The sequence below is a fragment of the Podarcis vaucheri genome (assembly GCF_965113315.1).
Source record: "Podarcis vaucheri genome assembly, chromosome: 1".
Classification (NCBI taxonomy): domain Eukaryota; kingdom Metazoa; phylum Chordata; class Lepidosauria; order Squamata; family Lacertidae; genus Podarcis; species Podarcis vaucheri.
In genome coordinates, this window is record NC_138759.1 from 52,120,312 (window position 1) to 52,140,957 (window position 20,646).

The 20,646-nt window shown below is 43.8% G+C and overlaps 2 protein-coding genes across 4 annotated transcripts in view; one reads left to right on the forward strand and one right to left on the reverse strand.

Moving 5' to 3' along the window:
- Positions 1 to 10,211, reverse strand: part of CSTPP1 (centriolar satellite-associated tubulin polyglutamylase complex regulator 1) — a 134,529-nt gene extending 124,318 nt beyond the window's left edge. Inside the window, exons 1-2 of the mRNA XM_082226468.1 lie at positions 10,074 to 10,211; positions 4,270 to 4,409 (exon numbers count right to left, since the gene is read on the reverse strand). Coding sequence (XP_082082594.1) covers positions 4,270 to 4,301 — 32 coding nt within the window. The 5' untranslated portion in view covers positions 4,302 to 4,409; positions 10,074 to 10,211. The remainder of the gene's footprint in view (positions 1 to 4,269; positions 4,410 to 10,073) is intronic.
- Positions 10,212 to 10,518: 307 nt separating this feature from the next.
- LRP4 (LDL receptor related protein 4) overlaps positions 10,519 to 20,646 on the forward strand; it is a 100,594-nt gene continuing 90,466 nt past the window's right edge. For all 3 annotated transcript variants that reach the window (XM_082223250.1, XM_082223251.1, XM_082223252.1), the window contains exon 1: positions 10,519 to 10,745. In XM_082223250.1, coding sequence (XP_082079376.1) covers positions 10,661 to 10,745 — 85 coding nt within the window. In that variant the 5' untranslated portion in view covers positions 10,519 to 10,660. The remainder of the gene's footprint in view (positions 10,746 to 20,646) is intronic.

Consider the following 20,646-nt stretch of genomic DNA (forward strand, 5'->3'; position numbering starts at 1 on the left):
ATTCAAAAAGGTAGGATTGAGAATCAGTTACACTGGAGAGGAAAACAAATAAAATTTAAACCAACCTGAGGACTTTTAAAAAATGGGTCTCCATATGATGATAAGCAATGAGAGGCTTTCTGGATTCCTCCACCCAACACCACCAGACATAAAGAAAAGTCTTTTGGTTTTTATATGATTTCTGTATTTAAACTTTGTAATGTATAGTTTTAACTACATCTAAGAAATAGAACCTGAGAGTCCTTATAGTTGCAAAGAGACTGAGGGCTCTTCACGCTGTGTCTAGAAAGCATGGGTTCAAGTGGTTTTCTACTTGCCCTGGGTCAAGGCATGGGTCAGAGTGGTTTTGTCTTTGCCCCACTGCTTTCCCCTAGAAAACCCTCTCTTTACCACTAAGTTGGAACAAACAGCAATCTGTGAAAAACCCAATTTGTTCTGATTTAGCACTAAACCTTGGGTTTTCTGGGGCGGGGCAGGGCGTGAGTAACAGGGCAAACGAAAGTGCAGATCAGCCCTAATACTTCACGGTTGGAAGGATAAATACTATCATCTGTAATCCTTACTGCCCTTCCTACATTTGAACATGTATCTTATAATCATCAGTCTTGTTTGGATATTTATTTGGACATTGCTTATATTAATATATATGTTGAAATTAGGATTTATGAATAACTTTTGTTATTAATATGAGCTGACACTGTTTTTCTTTTTTCTCTCTCTGTGATATTTACAATAAAATAGGGCTACACCCTCTTAATGGCTTCCTTGATGGGTTAATGACTGGCCACCATCCACCTTGGATCCTCCAATGGCCCACACACAACTAGCTCTGCCAATAAGCCAAATCCAGGGGTTTCCATGTTTAGTCAAACCTTGATTAATTCTAACTTTTGCTAAATCTAAAAATTATGGATGATTTGCACCCACAAACTCTGACACCCAGTATCTATAACAATATATATACTTTAAAAATTAAAAATAAAATACGGGAAACATAGGATGCCTTAAAACTGACCAAACAAAGCCAAGCCCAACAAACTATTCAAATCTTTAAAATCTCACAAACACCACAAAATGTCAATGACAGTGAAATATTTTTTCATTAATAATGAGTTCTCAACTTTGGTGAGAGAGATCAAATACAAATCTAAACGGTGTGACTTGAGACCATATTTATTATTTACCAGCACATTGATATGCTCTGTATAGAACAAAGCAAAAATGACACAACCTCTTCGCTTAGATCAGACAATCCACAAATTTAAAAATGCAACGGATATGCACATAGAGCTCTAGAAGTTTAGAGTATAAAAATTCTTGTCCTAAATATGCTGTTTCAACCCCGCACAATTTAATGTGCAGGGTGTTTTTAAAAAAAGCCTTGCTTCTCCTCATTTTTGTTTACCATCCTCCTTTTCAAAAGTAACCAGGATCTTTGTACTATAAACCTCAAACTGCATTCAGAATGCCAGCAATTATTCCAATGCAAACTCCACACAACTTGTAGGAAATGAATTCCTAAGTGATGCCAAGGCTGGGGAACCCTAAGACTGATGCATACAGTAAAGAGATGGGAAGCCAGTGAAAGTCTGGCAGGAGGAAAGCAATTGCTTGGGACGAGTTTACCTTACCCCTCATGTGCCCACTCAACTACTTTGGTTGGCACAATTCAGTTGGCACTACTGCAGGTGCCAAATTTGTAGGAACTCGATTGTTGGGTGTGCCAGCACCTTCACTTTGGAACTCCCTGCCTATTGAGATCAAGCAGGTGCCTTCACTTTACAGTGATACCTCGGATTACATACGCTTCAGGTTACATACGCTTCAGGTTACAGACTCCGCTAACCCAGAAATAGTACTTCAGGTTAAGAACTTTGCTTCAGGATAAGAACAGAAATCGGGCTCCGGCGGCGCAGTGGCAGCAGGAGGCCCCATTAGATAAAGTGGTGGTTCAGGTTAAGAACAGTTTCAGGTTAAGAATGGACCTCTGGAACGAATTAAGTACTTAACCCAAAGTACCACTGTACTCTTTTTTTTCTTTTTTTCTTTTTGAGCCTGCTAAAAACATTCTTGCTTAGACAAGCCTAACCAGATGCTTAGAAAGTTGTGGCAATTTTAATCTGTTTTATTATTTTAACTTCGTATGTTTTAAAGTACGGTTGTGTATTTTAAATTTTGTTTCAGCTTTTGTAAACTACTTGGAGGTTGTTGAGTTTTCTTGACTATTAAGCAGTACATAAAGTTTATGAAATAAATAAATTCTGTGTGGATTTGGAGATTGGGGCAGCGTGCAACAATATGTGTATGTCTGGAGATAACAGGAAAAGCAAAAAAAAAAAGTAAAAAATAGCATCTTTGTTCATCTGGTGCATGATGCTGGCTAGTAGTGCCCTGTTCCTTATTTGCCCCAAAGTGCAGAGCATACCAGATGCTGATGGGTGAGAATTACATTGAACATACAGTAACAAATTCAGTAGCTGTGCCTACATTGGAGGAAGAACTGGAAACAAAAAGAGGCTATGCAGTATATATATAAGAGAAGAGAAGTTGAGGATGAAGGGGGAAAAATTGTCCAGAAATAGCTTGAGGTTCCAGTAAACTGATGATTCAAACGAGCATAATGAGATTTCTTCCATGTTTTGAGGAGCTTATAATTTTCGTATAGACAGGGCATCTTTGTAAGTGCCATACACCTTGTGTACCAATATGGCACTGAACCATAGAATAGTATACAGTTTAAAAGGGAGAAGAACATGGATGCAGAGAGACAAGAGAGCACAAATTGGAGAGAGACAAAAAGGAAGGAAAGGACAAGCCATCCAACACAGCTCCAGACAAGATTTCTTGGACGGTAGTTGCCAAAATCAGTCTTATTTATTCTGTTGGTTGGTTGACCACAGGAGATCAGGGTCCTATTTCCACCTGAGGAGCAAAGGACTGGCCATCAGTCCTGAAGTTGCACATTAGGCTGCTTGGAGAGAGGAGCCATCATCATTCAGGAACTATTCCCTGTTGTGGGCTAGGTTGTTACGGTTGATAGCCTTGGGAGCAAAGTAATCGTACTGAGACCTACTTGTAGTGATTGCACTGTGAAGTTTGGTTGTATCATTTTCCTTTTGTGGTCTGTATTTCTGTTCCTGATTACATGGTCTGGTTAACCCTCACACTGACCTGGGTCAGTGCTTACACCAGAGAACCACATGCAAACGTCCTGTTAGGCAAATAATCCACCCAGATGCAATTCATCTAGCTCCAGCCACACAGATGTTATTTGAAAGTGGGGTGGTGTTCATTACACATGCACTATACTGGCTGGAGAACAGAACCGGGTGGGGTATATAAGGCTGGTGGACATAAAGAACCTGGCCAATGTAAGTACCTAGCCACTTACAGCTTAGGATAAGGACAATTTGGTGCCGAGCTTCTCTTTATCAGGACACTGAAATACCTCAAGATCCCTAAACTGGCCAAGGTGGCCATGCCTGAACTACCTTCCTGGGGGTGATGAATCTATCGAATTTCTACAAACTAGTTGTTAGCAGAATATATTTACAGTCCTTGGCGTGGTTTGTTTGATTGTTTGTGGGTTAACTTCTGGTTAACTCCATGGCTTAACTCCATGGCTTAACACTGTGTGTGAAATATTATTATCTAAACTTTCCCATCTGTTACATTCTGGACTGAAAATAAAGGATTCCAATATTTTTAAAAGATCCACAGGTGATCTTGAGGTCCCTGCCTTCAGTGCCAGGCAACCTTAGTAGCGGCTAAAAGGACAAGTTGGCTCAAATCATAGATAAACATTAAGTTAGGCTAGAGCCAACAGATTTTGAAATAGAGAGAGAGAGAGAGAGAGTCAAACACACCTCTTAGGTCTTTATTCAATAAGCATGTAGATAAAGGAAGAGCCAATCAATATGACACACAAAGGCTCAGAAGCCCTTTAACACCATCCTCATCAACGGCCTTAGGAAAAATCAAGTTATGGCATAAAAAGGAAAGTGTTTTTGTTAAGCACATATATCCAGGCATAACTGAGCACTTTCTGTAGTGGAAATACATTAAACACAAGAACATAAGAAGAGCCTGCTGGATCAGGCCCATGGTCGACCGTGTCCAGCATCCTGTTCTCACATTGGTCAACCAGATGCCTGTGAAAAACACATAAGCAGGGTTCGAGAACAAAAGCACTCTCCTCTCCTGTGGTTTCCAGCAACTGATTTCCAGAAGCTTTGCTTCTGAAGCCTATACTCCATGAATTTGTCTTACCGTCTTTTAAAGCCTTGTAGGCTGGCAGCCATCACTGCTTGTAGGGAGTGAGTTCCATAGTTTAACTATGTGCTGCATAAAGAAGTACTTTATCTGCCCTGAATCTTCCACCATTCAGCTTCATGGGATATCCATAAGTCCTAGTGATACGAGAGAGGGAGAAAAACTTTTATTATCTCTTCATTTTCTCCATGCCATGCATAATTTTATAGACGTCTATCATGTTAGCTCATACTCATCTTTTATCGAAGCTAAACAGTCCCAAATGCTGCAACCTTTCTTCATAGTAGCTGAACTTAAGGATTATAGTTCTGCTCTTTTCAGGCTGTTCCCACTTTCCTGCAAGTATGATCCACTGAGCTCAAGTGAAAAATTCTACCAGGAATTCAGCAACTTCCATCTGACCATCAACCAGCGACTGGCACCCACTTAAACTAACAGGGTGGAAGGCAGAGAAGCCATAAGTAGTTAAGAGTCATAGCCAATGACACACAGAGACAACTCATTCCAGTGTTTTGCCCATCCTTCTCCCTGCTGAGTTCTTCTAGACTGACACTGAGAGTAAGGAGGAGGAATGTGACAAGCAACGACACTTCCAAGAGGCAGCCAAGTGGAGCCTGGCAGACGGCACTGTCAGATCGGTGGAGCAGTGCCCCATTTGCCCTAATGGATCAATCTCCAGTGCCTGAGCCTGGGCCATTCCACACAGCTGGCCCATCACCTTCTGGACATTGCAGAGGCAAAGCAATAGGTCACTTGCTCATCAGGATTGGCTGGACACCACAATGCAACCATGCAATGGTCATTCAAACACCATCTTATACAGTGCTACCTTAATCCCCAAATGTCTTGGTACTCATACGCATTGGTTCCCAAATGCTGAAAACCCAGAAGTAAGTGTTCCTGTTTTTGAACGTTTTTCAGAAGCCAAATGTCTGATGTGACTGTTGGCTATTGTTTCCGGGGCACCTGCACCAATCAGAAGCCACGCCTTTGTTTTCAAACATTTTGGAACGGATGAAGTTCAAGAACCAAGGTAACCACGGTATTGGAAACCACCTGACTGCTGCACACGTCTACCTGTTTTTCTTCGAGCTACCTCTCAAAGCAAACCAAATGATTCATCATCTATAGCCAAGGAGTATATAAACACATTTGTTCCAGTCCCTAGGAAAGAAAAACCCTTGGGCATTGTATAACTACAATATACACCAAATGAACTGAGGAAACAGATCAATAAGGTTTTGCCTATGACTGGACAGGTCCAGAACTAGAACTGATGGAACACATTTTTTGGTCACCTCTCAGATAAAACTGCTCTGGCATATTATCAATTATCAGTAGCCCAACCTGGATAATGATATTTCTCTCATGCAGGCCTTGGCTTGTCCCTGCTTATAGGCAATCTAAACTGACTTCTTGCCCACAGCCACAGGCTACTTAAAACAAGAGGCCTAACCCTAGAGATTAGGCCAGGGGTAGGCAAACTAAGGCCCGGGGGCCGGATGCGGCCCAATCGACTTCTCAATCCGGCCCGCGGATGGTCCAGGAATCAGCGTGTTTTTACATGAGTAGAATGTGTCCTTTTATTTAAAATGCATCTCTGGGTTATTTGTGGGGCATAGGAATTCGTTCATTCCCCCCCCCCCCCAAATATAGTCCGGCCCCCCACATGGTCTGAGGGATGGTGGACCGGCCCACATCTGAAAAAGGTTGCTGACCCCTGGATTAGGCCCTGCAACAAATCCGGACACCAGTTCTGTCCAAGTAATGATGTTACATGACTGAATAACCTCAGCCACACAATGAAGAGCTAATTCCTTACAGAAGCAAGCTGTCATCTGTGCATAATGGGGGCCTGAACTGCACACACCTCAGCTTAACTGGGGCTTGCATTTTCAAATCAGATGAAAGATGGTCTGAGGAGCAACACATGTAACCGGAGTATTGTTCAATAAACTACAGGGTACATATGGATTCTGGCTAATATCATGTGTACTCAGCTTCAAACACCAGAACTGGCAGCACACTGGAGCTGGAGTAAAAGGTAATGTGTACACAGTCTTCTTTTCCCAGAATAGGTGTGCATGGCATCATTAGAGAGATAGCATTAGCATAGAAGCTGGTGTTGTGAATAAGCCACTCTGTCCTTATCTTGTATGCATTTGCATAGAAATTTCACAGGCAGATTGCTGCATAGATTTCCTGCCCTTTTGAACCCACTGTTTACCAACTATCTCCCCCTCTCCTGCAACTAAGTAAATCTGCCAACTGAAGATAACACTGATGGAGTGAGCTCTTCTCCACAAAAGCTTAGGTCACAATAAATCTGTCACTCTTTTAAGGTGTCACAAGATTATTTGTTGTTTTCAATCTGATCAAGTAACTTTGTGTGTGAGAGACAGACTCCTTGTGGATTATGGCAACTTCACCTCTTTTGGTTGCAGCAAACTGGTTTTTAATAGGGTTCAGAGTTGTCTATCGCAATTCCAGTCTGTGAGACTCTGATTAAGCCTGCTGTCTGGAAGTAGTTTTCCCCCCAATAGTCTGCTAAGCACTTTAAATATTTAGGAATATTACATATATACAAAATATCTCACCTAGGTGTAGGTAGGGAGTTTCAAAGAATACCGTATGTGCTTGCTACACTAAAAGATTGACTCTTCGCCAATATAGAAAGAACATTATAGGGCACTTGTAAAAGTACACAGATCAAAGCAGTAAAGTAGACATGGAAGGAGCAGTGCGATCCTGCAAGTAAATTAGCCCAAAGTTGTAAAGTCCTAACAGTATACAATAGTATACAACTTGGCCTATTAACAAACTGGCAACCACTCTGATCTTTGAGCAGAGATATAGCATGCTGATAGAATCTTGCTCCTTTCAGCAATTGTGCAGCAGCATTCTGCACTAAATCCAGCCACAATGGAAGCTCCACAATGAGTGCATTGCAGTAATCCAGGCATGAAGTTACCAATGCCTAAAGTTATCCTGGTTTAGAAATGGTCACAGCTGTCATACTACCAAAAGCTATTATTGGCCACTGAGTGGCACAGCTGGAACCAGGAGCATCCCACACTGCGTACCTGGCTCCTCACAGGGTGTGTACAGCATACAATGCAGACAACTGACAAATAATTCACTCACTATGTTGCTGTCTTGCCTGATTTCAAGCTCAAAATGTATTTCCCTATCAAGTCCAATACTGTATACAGATTGTATGGAGAATAAAGCTGTTACGTTTTTAGAATAATTTGTATAGTTTATGAAGCAATATCCTGCAATCGAGTACATTCTCATAAACAAAACTTACAATAACTTTGTAAGTACTATAAATATTTCAACAAATTCCACATTAAAAGGTTGTTCAATAACTTTTTTCTTGGATGCCTCAAGAAATAGTTATGAAATAGGCAAACTTGCTATTAGAATGTATGAAACCAATGGCTGCCAAAGACCTAAGACCCAAAATTCATGTGACAATCACAGATCAGAGTTCCAGTTGCCTACCTCAGCTGTCTGGTAACATTTACAATTGCAGAATTGCCTTCATTCCAAAGTTATCTCTGGTGGTTTCACTTCATCAGAGGCGCCAGATGTACGCAAGTTCTTGATTTCTATACAGAATAGCTGTTGTGGGTTCAGTAAGTAAGTTTTTATTTTCAGATTTTTGCTAAGACCAAAACCTCACACTTGATGAAACTTTAAATACAACAGATCTCTGAATTTAAAGGAACTGGAAGATGCAAGAGGGCAGGCTGCATGGCACACAGAACTATTCTCTCCAACCAACCCCTCACCATTTGCCAGCATCTGCTGTCTAAGGCATCCATCTCTTTCTGCCTAAGGGTAGAGCTGGCCTTGCTAGAATTATTTTTAGGATAACTGACCTAGCATTAAAGAGAGGCATGAAATGCCCAGTGGTTTGCTAAGAAGTTTCCTTCCCATAGATTAGTGGTCTGTAAGAGTTATGGGAAAGATTGTGAACATTCCTCTTTTTTGATCTGGACTACAGTATTTCCCTTACTTTCTTCCATATCTCATGGTACTTTGCACAGTATTTTAAAAAACAAAAGCAGCCATGTTGTTCCATAACATCAAAGGAAAGACCAAAACCCACAGTCAAGCAATACTTTTATTGGGACCAACCAAAATGTCACAAAATTTACAATATTTTGAGGAAACACAGATCCTGCAGCAAAGGGACGGAATGGGAAGATAGTGTTGTCAATTTAACAATACGTTTTTTGGAAGGGGGTTATTAGTCTCTATTAGTTTTTATTGTAGCTTTTTGTTGTTGTTCACTTAAAAAGTTATTTCTGTGCAATGGTGGCTTTGCACTAGTGGGGAGGGATTTCATCATAGATGTTTTGCCAATCCTTTTATCCACTGCAGCCCTTTGTGTTATATCCCACACTATTCTGCACCCCCCCCCAACTTCAAGTATTGAGTGAGAGAGGTATTGGTGAAAGTCAGGTACCCTGCCTTCAGGGGCAGATCTGCTATGAAACTAATGAAGTTTAAGCTTCAGGGTCTTTAATCCCAGAGGGCCCCAGAAGCGACTTTAGCCCAGGCTGCTTTTAAAAAATGAATCTAGTAGAAGACCCAATCTGAGTCGCACAACTCATATTGATTATTTTGTTGTTGTTTATATTTCAACAATCCTGAAGTTTGAGAGTTGGTAGTGCAGATGTTGTAGAGGTGTGGTGATCTGTCATGGAACAACCCCAGAAGATATCAGGCGTTACCTCATTGCTGGTTGTGACGGGACCCCCATAACAGTTCAAGCTTCAGGGCTCCAAAAATATAGGTCTGTCACAGCCTGTCTTGCACAAGTAAAGTGCTTTCTGCTAGTGTAAAGCCACCATTGCATACAACTCACTATATCATTTAAAGTTTTATTGAACTAGCTTTAAAAGTGCATACCACTTTCCCATTTTGAGGAAGTACCAAAAGCAACCAGGAAGAGTATGTGTGAATCTTCAATACCTGCAAATTGAAATGAGTCCAGTGTTATGCATCTGGACACAGTGAAGTGGAGCTGCCGTATCTGAGCTGAGAACAGGGATGATGTGTACATTTGCACCTGCTGATCAGCAAAGGGAGGGGAGTTGTCCTATATGGTGTGAGCGAGGCAGTGGTTTGCCACCAATCTGGGCACACTATGGGAGAAAACTTCCACTTGTGTTCAAAATGCTCTGAGCCTGTAAGGGGTGCAGGTGTGGGATGGCCTGGTGCTGGTGGTGATTTGAGAGCCAGCAGTGGCGTAGCGTGGGGGGTGCAGGGGGACCGGCCGCACCGGGCGCAACATCTGGGGGTTAGGGTTAGGGGGTGCAAATCCACGGGTTAGGGGGCGCAAATTACTTGCCTTGCCCCGGGTGCTGACAACCCACGCTACGCCACTGAGAGCCAGTGTAGTTTTGTGGTTAGAGTGCTGGACTAAGATCTGGGAGATCAGGGTTCAAATCCCCACTCATCCATTGGGTAATCCCATTGGTAGGTTAGGCAATGACAGCCTCTCAGCCTAACCTACCTCACAGAGTTGTTGTGAGGATGAACTGAGGAGGAGGCAAAGAAGCATGTACACCACTTTGAGCTCTTTGGAGGGAAAAGTTGGGATATAAATGCAACAAATAAATCATAATTTGAAGGGCTCTAACCCGGTGGTAGAGCACCTCCTTTGCATGCAGAGGGTCCCAGGTCCCTCTCCCAAAAGACCAAACTAATTTAGGAGAAAAGTAGGTCCCGTGTAGGAAAAGGTTGAAGACTCTTAGCGTAGTAGGGAGTCCTCTGAGTTAGACTACCTGAGTCAGTACACAGCAGCTGTGGGCTCTTGCTGAGGCGGGAAGGCGACGTCAAGTTGCCTTCGTCTTCTCCCTCTCGCAACTTGGGGAAACGTGCCCGGCCGTGTAGCCGCCGCCGCCGCCGCCGCCGCTCCTGTCGGCGAGAAGCGAAGGCGGAGGTTGCCCCTTCGGGACTCCTCCTCCGAGGGCAGGGCCGGGGGCGGGCAGGCGGAGCAGGCAGCCGGAGGGAGCCCCAATCTCGCCGTCGCGCTCCTGCGGGGTGGAGAGAGACGTCGGCGCGGGGTCGAGTGAAGCAGCAGCCGCCGCCGCTCCAACCAGAGCCAGACTCACCGCGAGCCACCCCGGCCAGTCCTGGCGCCTGGTGGTGGCGGCTGCTCTGAGGAGGAGGAAGGTCGCCCGGCCGGCACCGCGGAGAGAGAGAGAGAGAGAGAGAGAGAGAGAGAAAGAAGGAGAGGGAGGGACAGAGAGCCGCGGGCGCCGTGCAGCGAGACGACTCGGGAGAACTCAACTTTCTGCTCGCCGCTCGCCAAGCAGGGGAGAGGCTGCGTCGTGCAGGGGCTGCGGGAGCTGCAGCAGGGGTCGCCACCATGAGGCGGCTCGGGGGCGTCCGCCCGCCTCCTCCTCCTCAGCCGCTGTTGCTGCTGCTGCTGGGAGCCCTTTTCTACGTGCGAGGTAAGCGCTTCCGAAGGGACACCCCCCCCCCCCGGTTTCCCGCGCTGTGAACGAGACGCGGCCGCAGCGCAGGGCACTTGCGTCGGGGAAAGGCTCCTTTCTCTCCTTTGCCTTTCTGCCGTGCGTGCGGCGTCCCGCGGTCGAAGTTGCTCCGGGCTTCCCGAAAGGCGCTCGGCCCATGCTCAGGCGCGCTCATCTCGCTTCACGTTTCGGACCGAGCCCCGCCTTGAGCTCTCGCCAGGAATCCGCGGACTCGGCCAGTGGCGTTTTTCTGGCCCTCATTGCGGGTGCGCCTGTGTTCTACCTATACAGAGCTGCCCCCTTTTTCCTAGACCTGCAGCCCTCTCTGGGCACGTACCTGCGAACAAATCCCGCGGAACAAAGCAGGACTTTTAAAGAGCACCCAGCGCGCTTAGGTTAGCGTTGCAGGGAACCCCCCCCCCCCTTTTCTTTGCTCCCCGGGGTCCTTGCCCTCGTGGCTGTGGACCAGAGAAACCTCCTCGCAGTCTTCCCTCTCCTCCTCCCTTCCCCCACCCCTTTGTTTCTAAAACTAGAAGTGATGGCATCCAAGTTTCGGAGAGTTGGTGTGTCGGAGAGAGTTGCCTGTGTTCACTGGGCAAGGGTAGAAAGAGCACTCTGCACATGCTACAACCACTTCGCGTAATGATTTGGACAACCCCCCCCCCCGCCAAATCCGGCACATACTGCCCGAGCCGCTGGTGGCGGGGAGGTGCTCTGGGGCAAAGCCTTGCTGAACTCTGGCTCAAATTAAGCCCGCTCCCTCCACGCGCAGGAGCAGCTGGGTGGAGCGGCGGCGGCGGCTTTGCTCATTTGCAAGAGGTGCTCGAGTGTTTCTGGCGCCGGCGCGCGGGGCATCCCGCCGTGCTAACTACCTGCTTTCTTCTTCCCTACTTGGCATTGTCTTTGTCCCATCCGTCACACGCACGCCTCGTTCTCCGGCGATTCCCGTCCTCCTCAGCCTTTGCAACTCATATTGTGTAGAGCATGCATCTGTTCGGGCCGCTGATCGGCTTTCCTGTCCCAGCCCTTCAAAGGTTTCTTCTTGCAACCCAACCGGATCCCTGCAAAGCCACAGCAAAGGGATCTCCACTTCCTTCATGTACTCTTGCCTTGAAACATGCTTGCTCCCCCCCCCACTCCTCCAAAGGGCAGCCGCCGCTTTTGATGCACATACGCCCACCTCCTCCCCTCTGAAGTTGATCTACTAAATTTATCCCTTTCTGTTCACCTCCCCCCCCTTCTCTCTCTCCCTCCCTCCCTCTTTCTGTCTTGCCCTGCTGCGGGTGAGTGAGAGACTGGCATTGTTAAATTCAGTGCTGGAAGGTTGTATGTGTGCAGGTTATTTCTAGCCTTCTCTTGCGTGTTGGGACAGCAGCCCTTCCTCAGCAGGAATGCAGCTGCTCTTCCTACCAGACAAGCCCCTTAAAGGTACAGACCTGCTAGGGTGGAATCTTGGGCTCCGTGTACTTTCTTTTCCCTCAGATTATTTGTGGTCTTGGGCGTGCTTTTATAGTAGTAGTAGTAGTAATAGTAATAATAATAAAAAATGGTCAAAGTGAGCACCCATAATAAATGCTGTGTTGGGAGCAGGAAAGCATGTGAAGAAGAAAAAAGCAGCTTTCTCCCTGCCTGTTGCTTAGAAGGAAGACTGCATCTTAAGTGTTTTGCAGTGCTGTATTTGAAACTGATGTAGAAAATGTGTTGTGGTTAGTGGTTCACAGATGTGTGCTGAGCACATTATTGGTGCTCAATAAACAGTGGCAGAGTAATAGTAACTGTGTTCTTGGAGGGGGGAGATATGCTCTGCTGTTTATTAATAAGTTGAAGTTGTTGTTTGGGGGGGGAGAGCAAAGTTTTCCAGATGTTTGTGGACAAGTTGACATTTTCTGTAGCAGGAAGTCGGAAGCATAAATGCATCTTCCTCTTCTTTTGGCTGCTGCCTGTGTAATTTCATCCACCTGTCTCTCCAGATGCTGATTGGGAGTTGCAGGAAGTCTCTGCCTTAGAAGTATTGGCTCCCATCATTCTCGCAAGCATTGGCCTTGGGGCACAATGAGGTTGTGTTTAGCTTAAACAGTTCCTTTCTGATCAGAATGCTGCTTGCGCTCACATACAACCCCCCCTTGCAGTGGCAGGAGCGATAGTTTGAAAATGCCGGATAGAACAGGCGGAACCTTAATTTATTTTTATTGCTAACCGGAGGAGTTTAAATTTCTCTGGCAAGTTCTGTGAGAGCGTAAAGGAACAATTTAAAGGCTAGACCACTGCCTAGATAGAGGACTGGGTGGGATTTTATTTTGGCTCTTACCCAGGTGCTTCTATTTAATGTGTCCTGGCAGTTAATGACTGTTGGGGGGATGGTTTGCTGTAAAGTGTAGGTCATTTGTCATGCTTGCTTGTTAAGTGGCAGTGTGTTGATGTCTGCAGAAGGCACTTTTATGCCAGGTTGACTCAGGAATAGCAACATCCATAACTGAGGCTTCATTCCAGCATTATTCTCCTGAGTGTCCCTCTGGGGAAAAGTGCTGGCATTTATGCTTGAATAAACAGTTTAACACATTTTCTTCCACATATATGCATTCTACTTCAGTTTTTCTACTCACTTATTTTAGTTTTATCTCCATTTGTTCCTACTTCCTTGCAGCGCTGAAGTATGCTAGATGAAATAAAATAATAAAAATTAATTGGGAAAAATAATTTATGCTTAAATTTAGGATACATGCAAGAGCTGGTGCCTCTTTGTTTTTGTGAACAGTAGCTCCAGTGTGATTGTGAAGACAACTTCATATGCTTAAAAGGTTAATAGAACGAAGGGCACAAGCAAATAATTTCAGATAAGAAACTCTTTCCTGTTTAATGTTGTGATACTGTACCGTGCTGTCAGGCTGCACCTTTATTTGTACGGCATCTGAGTGTGTGTACACAGGATATCTGCTCTCCCTATTCCTATTCACAGCTTTTATGTGGTGTCCCTGTTGTGCTGCACCATGCCAGTATCTATGGGAAGATTTAGGTTCTTCAGAAGTGAGGCTACTGTGGCTGTGTGAGACCTGTTGGTTGGCCTTTCTGTGGTGCCGTTTGTTCGTAGTCAATAAGTTTGTTAATATTGCATGTCTTCATGACTTCAACACCATGCCCTATAGTTAAAATACAGTGGTACCTCGGGTTACATACGCTTCAGGTTACATACGCTTCAGGTTACAGACTCCGCTAACCCAGAAATAGTACCTTGGGTTAAGAACTTTGCTTCAGGATGAGAACAGAAATTGTGCTTCTGCGGCAGGAGCCCCCATTAGCTAAAGTGGTGCTTCAGCTTAATAATAGTTTCAGGTTAAGAACAGACCTCCGGAACGAATTAAGTACTTAACCCGAGGTACCACCGTATAGCAATGATTCTAACAGAGTATAGCACACATATTGCTGCATTTTGTCAATAATTTTGAATGACTGCCCCTTGACCTTAATTTAATAGTTAATAGTAGAGGGGAGTTGGCACTCCAATCAAATTTTAAGAGAGATGCTTGAACTTAAGCACTTGTGGAAGTTTCATCCTCTGTCCTGGTAGCTTTTATCTGTGACATGCAGTCACTCAGTATCATGAATGTACTAGCAAACTCCCAATTATTATGATAGATGAGATGTTTGTGGAGGAGAGTTTTAAGGACTCCAGAGTGGAAAGGTCAGCGAAGAACAGGTCCATCCAGGTTCTGGCATGGAAGACCCATCTTAACTTCAGTTCATTGTTGTGCCCAGGTGCATCCTTTACCTTTTCTCATAGGAATTCATGACAGCCATTAATTTGTGTGGAAGAAAGTACAGTCATACCTTGGTTGCCAAACAGAATGCATTCCGGGAGTCCGTTTGACTCCCGGAACCATTCAAAAACCAAAGCACGGCTTCCAGTTGGCTGCAGGAGCTTCCTGCAGCCAATCGGAATCTACACTGTACGTTGGGCTTCCAAAAATCGTTTGAAAACCAGAACACTCCCTCCCTGTTTTCAATCATTTGGGAGCCAAAACATTTGGCAACTAAGCCGTTCGAGATCCAAGGTACGACTGTTAAGTGCATTCAGAAACAGACACCTTCTGGAAAGGGTGCTAAATCTATTTCCTGCCCCATGTGATTTCAACAATGGAGAACCCAGCCTGCTTCCATCTCTGCACTCTCACCATGGTTTCTGTTTCTTGGTCACACCAGAGTGTGAAAGAATATTGGGAACTGGTGCCCCTAATGTCTGAATCTCTATATATTTGTCTGTATTATATACAGTATTATTACCTCCCGTAATAGTTATCTCGGGTGGTGAGTGCTAACAGGGTTGCAACCCAAACAAGGCTGCTGGAAACAAAGAGGGAAGGTATTGGTGTGCCACAGGGAATACTGAAGTTTTCAGGTGTACAAAAAAATCATTAAAAAAAACCCCAAACCTAAGGTGGCATCTACTTACCCAGCCCCACAAAAACCTGCTGTATGAGGGCTGAACATGCTGTGTAGCCACAGAATGATGTGTGTTAGTTGGAAAAGAAAATCTGTGTATGAATGGGGGAGGGCCTGACTAGTTGACTAGAACCCTGAACCCTGAACCAGGAGCATTCCTTCTGGAAATTGAGGACACAGTGCTATGTATGTGTGAGTGAGTGGTACAACATTTCCATATATGGAGACTGAGACTCTTTTGGCAAAGTTCTCTGAAGTCTTCAGCGGATGTTCTTCTAAGCCCTGTTACCTAAAATTTGTTAAACGGCTCCTATCTGGGACCTTCAGCAGCCTATACATACCCTTTCCCTAGTGACCCATAGGAGCAGTTTTGGCCTACCTGTGCTAAAAAGTGGTTGCAAACTTTGGGGGCTCTCCTGAGACTATTGCAGATGATAGAAGAGGAAAGAGACCGCAGGTTAATTTGACGGTAGCTCTTTGCTTCAGCAAGTACTATGGCAGCTATAAAAAGAAGGCTGATAAGATAAAAGTTGTTATGTCGGTCCTGAAGTTCAGAATGCCAGATAATAAATTTACCAGTGTACATGTCTGGCTGGTATGAATTACCCCTGCCTTTGATACCTGAGATACCGTACTTATTTATAGGACCCATCCTATTCCTGTGACTATACTTTTTTAAAAAAACTTTTAATATTGAATTTTAAATTGCTGTAACCCACCCTGGGATCTGCTGGCAAAGGGTTGACAAGAAATGATGATGATGATATATGCAGCAAACCAAATTAACTGAAGGGTTCTGTTGATTGAACCCTTTTGATTTACCCCTTTAAGCAAGAAAGTATGTAGAACAAGGAGCCTGGTGACACCTAGATTCCTGCTTTTTCCTCTAAAAGGTCTCTTAGCTCTTTTGACCTCTGGATTCCCATTTGACTTTCTTTGCTCACCGAATCCCCCCCCCCCCCCCGCTTATTCTACTTAAGAAATCTATTATAGGCAAGCAAATTTCTCCTGGGCTGATTGGAGATGAGTACTTTGAATTGTACTTAGAATTTACACCTTACCTTGTACGGACTGAAGTAATGGAAAATAATCTCTGTCTGGGAACTGAAGAATGTAGTTTGGAGGTTTTTAAGTCTAGTGGTCATCTGTCACGGATGCTTTGCTTTGATTCCTGCAATGCAGGGGGTTGGACTAGATGACCCTAGGGGTCCCTTCTGATTCTATGAGTATTGTATAATGGAGTACAGTACTTCACAGAGGCAAACTTTTCTAATCTTTAAACCACTTGGTAGACTCTGGAAGGCTACTATTAGGTCAGTTTGAGTTCACAGTTGTAGCTCCTTTTTTAAGACAGTTTTCCTAATCCGGATAAATTAAATTATTCCTGTACCATCTAGTTTAAGTTTTTAAAGGTTATTACACAGACAAAGCATGTGATTTGTAGTAGACTCAAAAGGTGGAGTAAAAAAAAATGGTGGGTGTAACATTCCCATCATTTTTAAATGAAAGGTTTTGCTAGTTTGCTGCAGGGTAATAATAGATATTTACAAATATTTTCAGTCTCAAACAAGTTACACTCCTCAATAAAAGTAATACTATCTTTCCAGTTATGCGTTCAATAGCTTCTCCTCATCCTCAAAAGGAGGTGGCAAGTAACACCGTTTTTGTCTGTGAAAATGAGGCAGAAATGTAAATAGTTACACTTCTCCTTATGTTAGAATGCAGATTGTCTGGGATATTTATTATTATTATTGTTACTGTTTCTTTACTGACAGGTTTTGTTTGTTTGGAAAAATGCTATTCAAGGTAGCAAATAAAAAGGATTGGGGGAGGAAAACATGGAAGAAACAGGCCACCATTTACAAAAACTGCATGTGTGTGTGTGATATATATTAAAAGGGTGTACACACATAGTATTAATGGCAAGGCAGCCTTATAATAAGCTTGGGAGATTGGATTACCGAAAAGCCCCACCAGCTGAATCTTGGTAGGAGATCAAATAAATTCTGAGGAGTTTCTCACAATTTGCTTTCCTTATATTCCTTTTAAGGGGTGACAACCATGAGAAAGGAATACAAATACAGAAAGATTAATTGTCTCTATGTGTTTATATAAAATGTTTCAGGTTATCAGAATTTTTGTTTTTACTCATTTAAAGCTATTGTAGTGTTGCTCGATATTTTTTTTCTTATTTCCATGGAATACATAGAGTGCCCTTACTGGTTTTCTCTTCATGGGCATTGAAGTATGAAAAAAAGGTTCCCTTAATTGATGTGGGACTGAAGCATACTAATTATGGTGCTCTTACAGCATTCTCTCTCTCTTTCTCTTTCTCTTTCTCTTTCTCTCTTTCTCTTTCTCTTTCTCTTTCTCTCTCTCTCACACACGCTATATCCTATGTAAAATAACAGACAATAATGCAGATTATACAGTGGAACAAGTGCTTTAAGACAGATACAATATGAAGCTTTGTAAAAATCCCTCCGTGAGATCTCATGTTTGTGTTTCCATGCAATTTTATAAAAGCTCTTATTCTTTCTTCTTGCTGTGCAAACCTTTTATGCAAGCAGGAAAACCTGACCATGCAAAAGTCATGGTTTTGAAGATTTAACTCTTTGACTGCCGCTGTGATTTCATTTATTTATTTCATAAAATTTACATACTGTTTGATTGTCAAAATAATTGAAATGGTTACATTGCAATGTTTTGGTGTCATCGCCACCGCCCCCCCCCCTGCATGTGCAAATTTTGTCGTGCTTCAAGCGAAAACAAGGACTGGGGGGGAAAAGCAGTTCATAGAAGGATGGCCGGCACCGTTGCTGTATCTCTGCATATCTTTTATTGAGACTGCCACAGTGCCTGCTGAGTATTCGGTGCCCATTTTTTAAGTACAGTGGAACCTGGAAGAACATTCGACTTCCGACAACCGAGGCGCAAAGTGGCTGTCTGCAATTTCCATTGAGAAAATGGAAAAACACGCAGCGGAAGCCGTTCGACTTCCGAGGCATGTTCAAAAACGGAAGCATTCACTCCCGGGTTTTTGGCATTCGGGTTCCAAAATGTTCAGCTTCCAAGACGCTCGAAAATTGAGGTTCCACTGTAATACATTCCATTACCCTGTTCCCAAACATTTCCGAACAGTTAAAAAAGTATACTCTGTTAAATATTTATTATCTTTCTAGTTTGTGAAAAGCTGAATGCGCATCTACACATGCTCATGCTAGAGTGGTGTTTCTTTTAGGAGTGAAATACAATTGGTGTAGATATTGGTGTAGATACAACCACTATTGAGTTGTATGTGACTTGGGGGTGTAGCTGCAGTTAGGAACTCCCACCCTCATTTTGCCACTTCTCTTGTATTATGTTGTAAGCTGCCCAGAGTGGCTGGGGAAACCCAACTAGATGGGCGGGATATAAAACAATAACAACAACAACAACAGTGCTGGAACAGATGCAGATTGCCTTGCTACTACTATCTCTCCAGATAAATAATATCCTGGATACAGTCTAATTTTACAGAGGAAACCATGAACCTGTTAATGAATGTGCCTGCCAAACACAGATTAGATAAACAAAGATCTTTGCTAAATCCCCTTTCTATTGTTGTTTCTGTGGCTGTTCCTTTAATATTACTTAAGGAAATCTTTGATAAACCATTTCCTTTTTGAAAGTGCATGCCCTTTAAAAAGTATGCTGCTGGCTTCACCTGATGGAGGAGCCTTTGAGCTGGGCTTCTCGTGGCATTCAGCATGCTCACACTGCATTAATTGACATACTGCATTTAGTGGCTGTCTGCATTTCACACAAATCATGACAAAGAACACTAATTGCAGCTGTTGTCCATGAAGTTAATGTGTCTAACGGTTCGGCTTTTACCATTGAGTTTGCAGTATCTTTGGTTCACTGACATGGCTGTTTTGTTAGGCGTTGGTCTTCTATGGGATTTTGTTCCCTGTGCTGAGTGTTAGGGATATCAGTTTAATCCAGGGGTAGGCAACCTAAGGCCTGGGGGCCTGATCCGGCCCAATCACCTTCTAAATCCAGCCTGCTGACGGTCTGGGAATCAGCGTGTTTTCACATGAGTAGAATGTGTGCTTTTATTTAAAATGCATCTCTGGGTTGTTTGTGAGGCATAGGAATTCATTCCGGCCCCCCACAAGGTCTGAGAGACAGTGGACCGGCCCACAGCTGAAAAAGGTTGCTAACCCCTAGTTTAATCCCTCTTCTCCATCTCGACAAGAATAGAGTTTGCTAATATAGAAAGCAAAGTAAAGTATATTCCCTTCCACTACCATTGCTAGATTGTAATCCCAGGCATTATTGGTCTTGTTTGTTTTGTATAGAGTTGGTAAGAGCAAAGTAGTGCCCTTTTTGATTGCTTGAATGTGGATGAGACCATACTTAGCTGTTCCTCCAGCATTTCCTTTGGAGTGGTGAGATGATCTATTTCATACATGGGGGTCCTAGGTAAAGGTAAAGGCACCCCTAAACAATTAAGTCCAGTAGTGAACGACTCTGGGGTTGCGGCACTCATCTCGCTTTACAGGCGTTTGTCCACTTCCGCAGACAGGGAGCCGGCATTTGTCCACTTCCGCAGACAGTTTTTCCAGGTCATGTGGCCAGCATGACTAAGCCGCTTCTGGTGAAACCAGAGCAGTGCACGGAAACACCGTTTACCTTCCCACCCAGAGCGGTACCTATTTATCTACTTTCACTGCATGCTTTCGAACTGGTAGGTTGGCAGGAGCTGGCACCGAACAACGGGAGCTCACCCCATCATGGGGATTCGAACCGCCAACCTTTCAATCGGCAAGCCCAAGCAGCACAGTGGTTTAACCCACAGCGCCACCTGTGTCCCGCATGGGGGTCCTAAGGTTGCTGTAAATCAAGTGTTTGTGATTGCTCCTCTCCTCCAACAACACAACTCTTTAAAAATGGTTCTAGGGCATGTGAATGCATACTCATTTGATGATACAGCATAGTCTGATTATACATAGTTAACTCTGTGAATTGATGGAGTGTAGTAGATTCTGTAGTTTGAAACTGAGTAGCTTCATTTACAGTGCCATCCTATACTCAGAAATAAGCCCCACTGAGTTCCAACGAAGTTTGGTCCCAGGTAAGTGGGTATAGGATTGAAGCCTCAACCATGCAAGTGTTTTTGATGACTAGAATTGCCAGTGTGAGAACAAATTTATTCCAGTGGAAAGCTTTATCATTGCCCCATTGCTAAGTAAGTTGCATCAATATTCGTGACCTTAGAATTGTAATGAACAATGTTGGCTCTTGCTGTTTTGTGGAAAGGTTGGCATTATGCATTTTCTTTCTAGGCTAAAATCACGCATCTATTTTCAGATGCTTGAATGACCTCCCTCCTCACAGTCCCCACGCATAAGTTACAGTTTTACTGCTTTAAATATCACCACAAACTCTCCAGTCATTG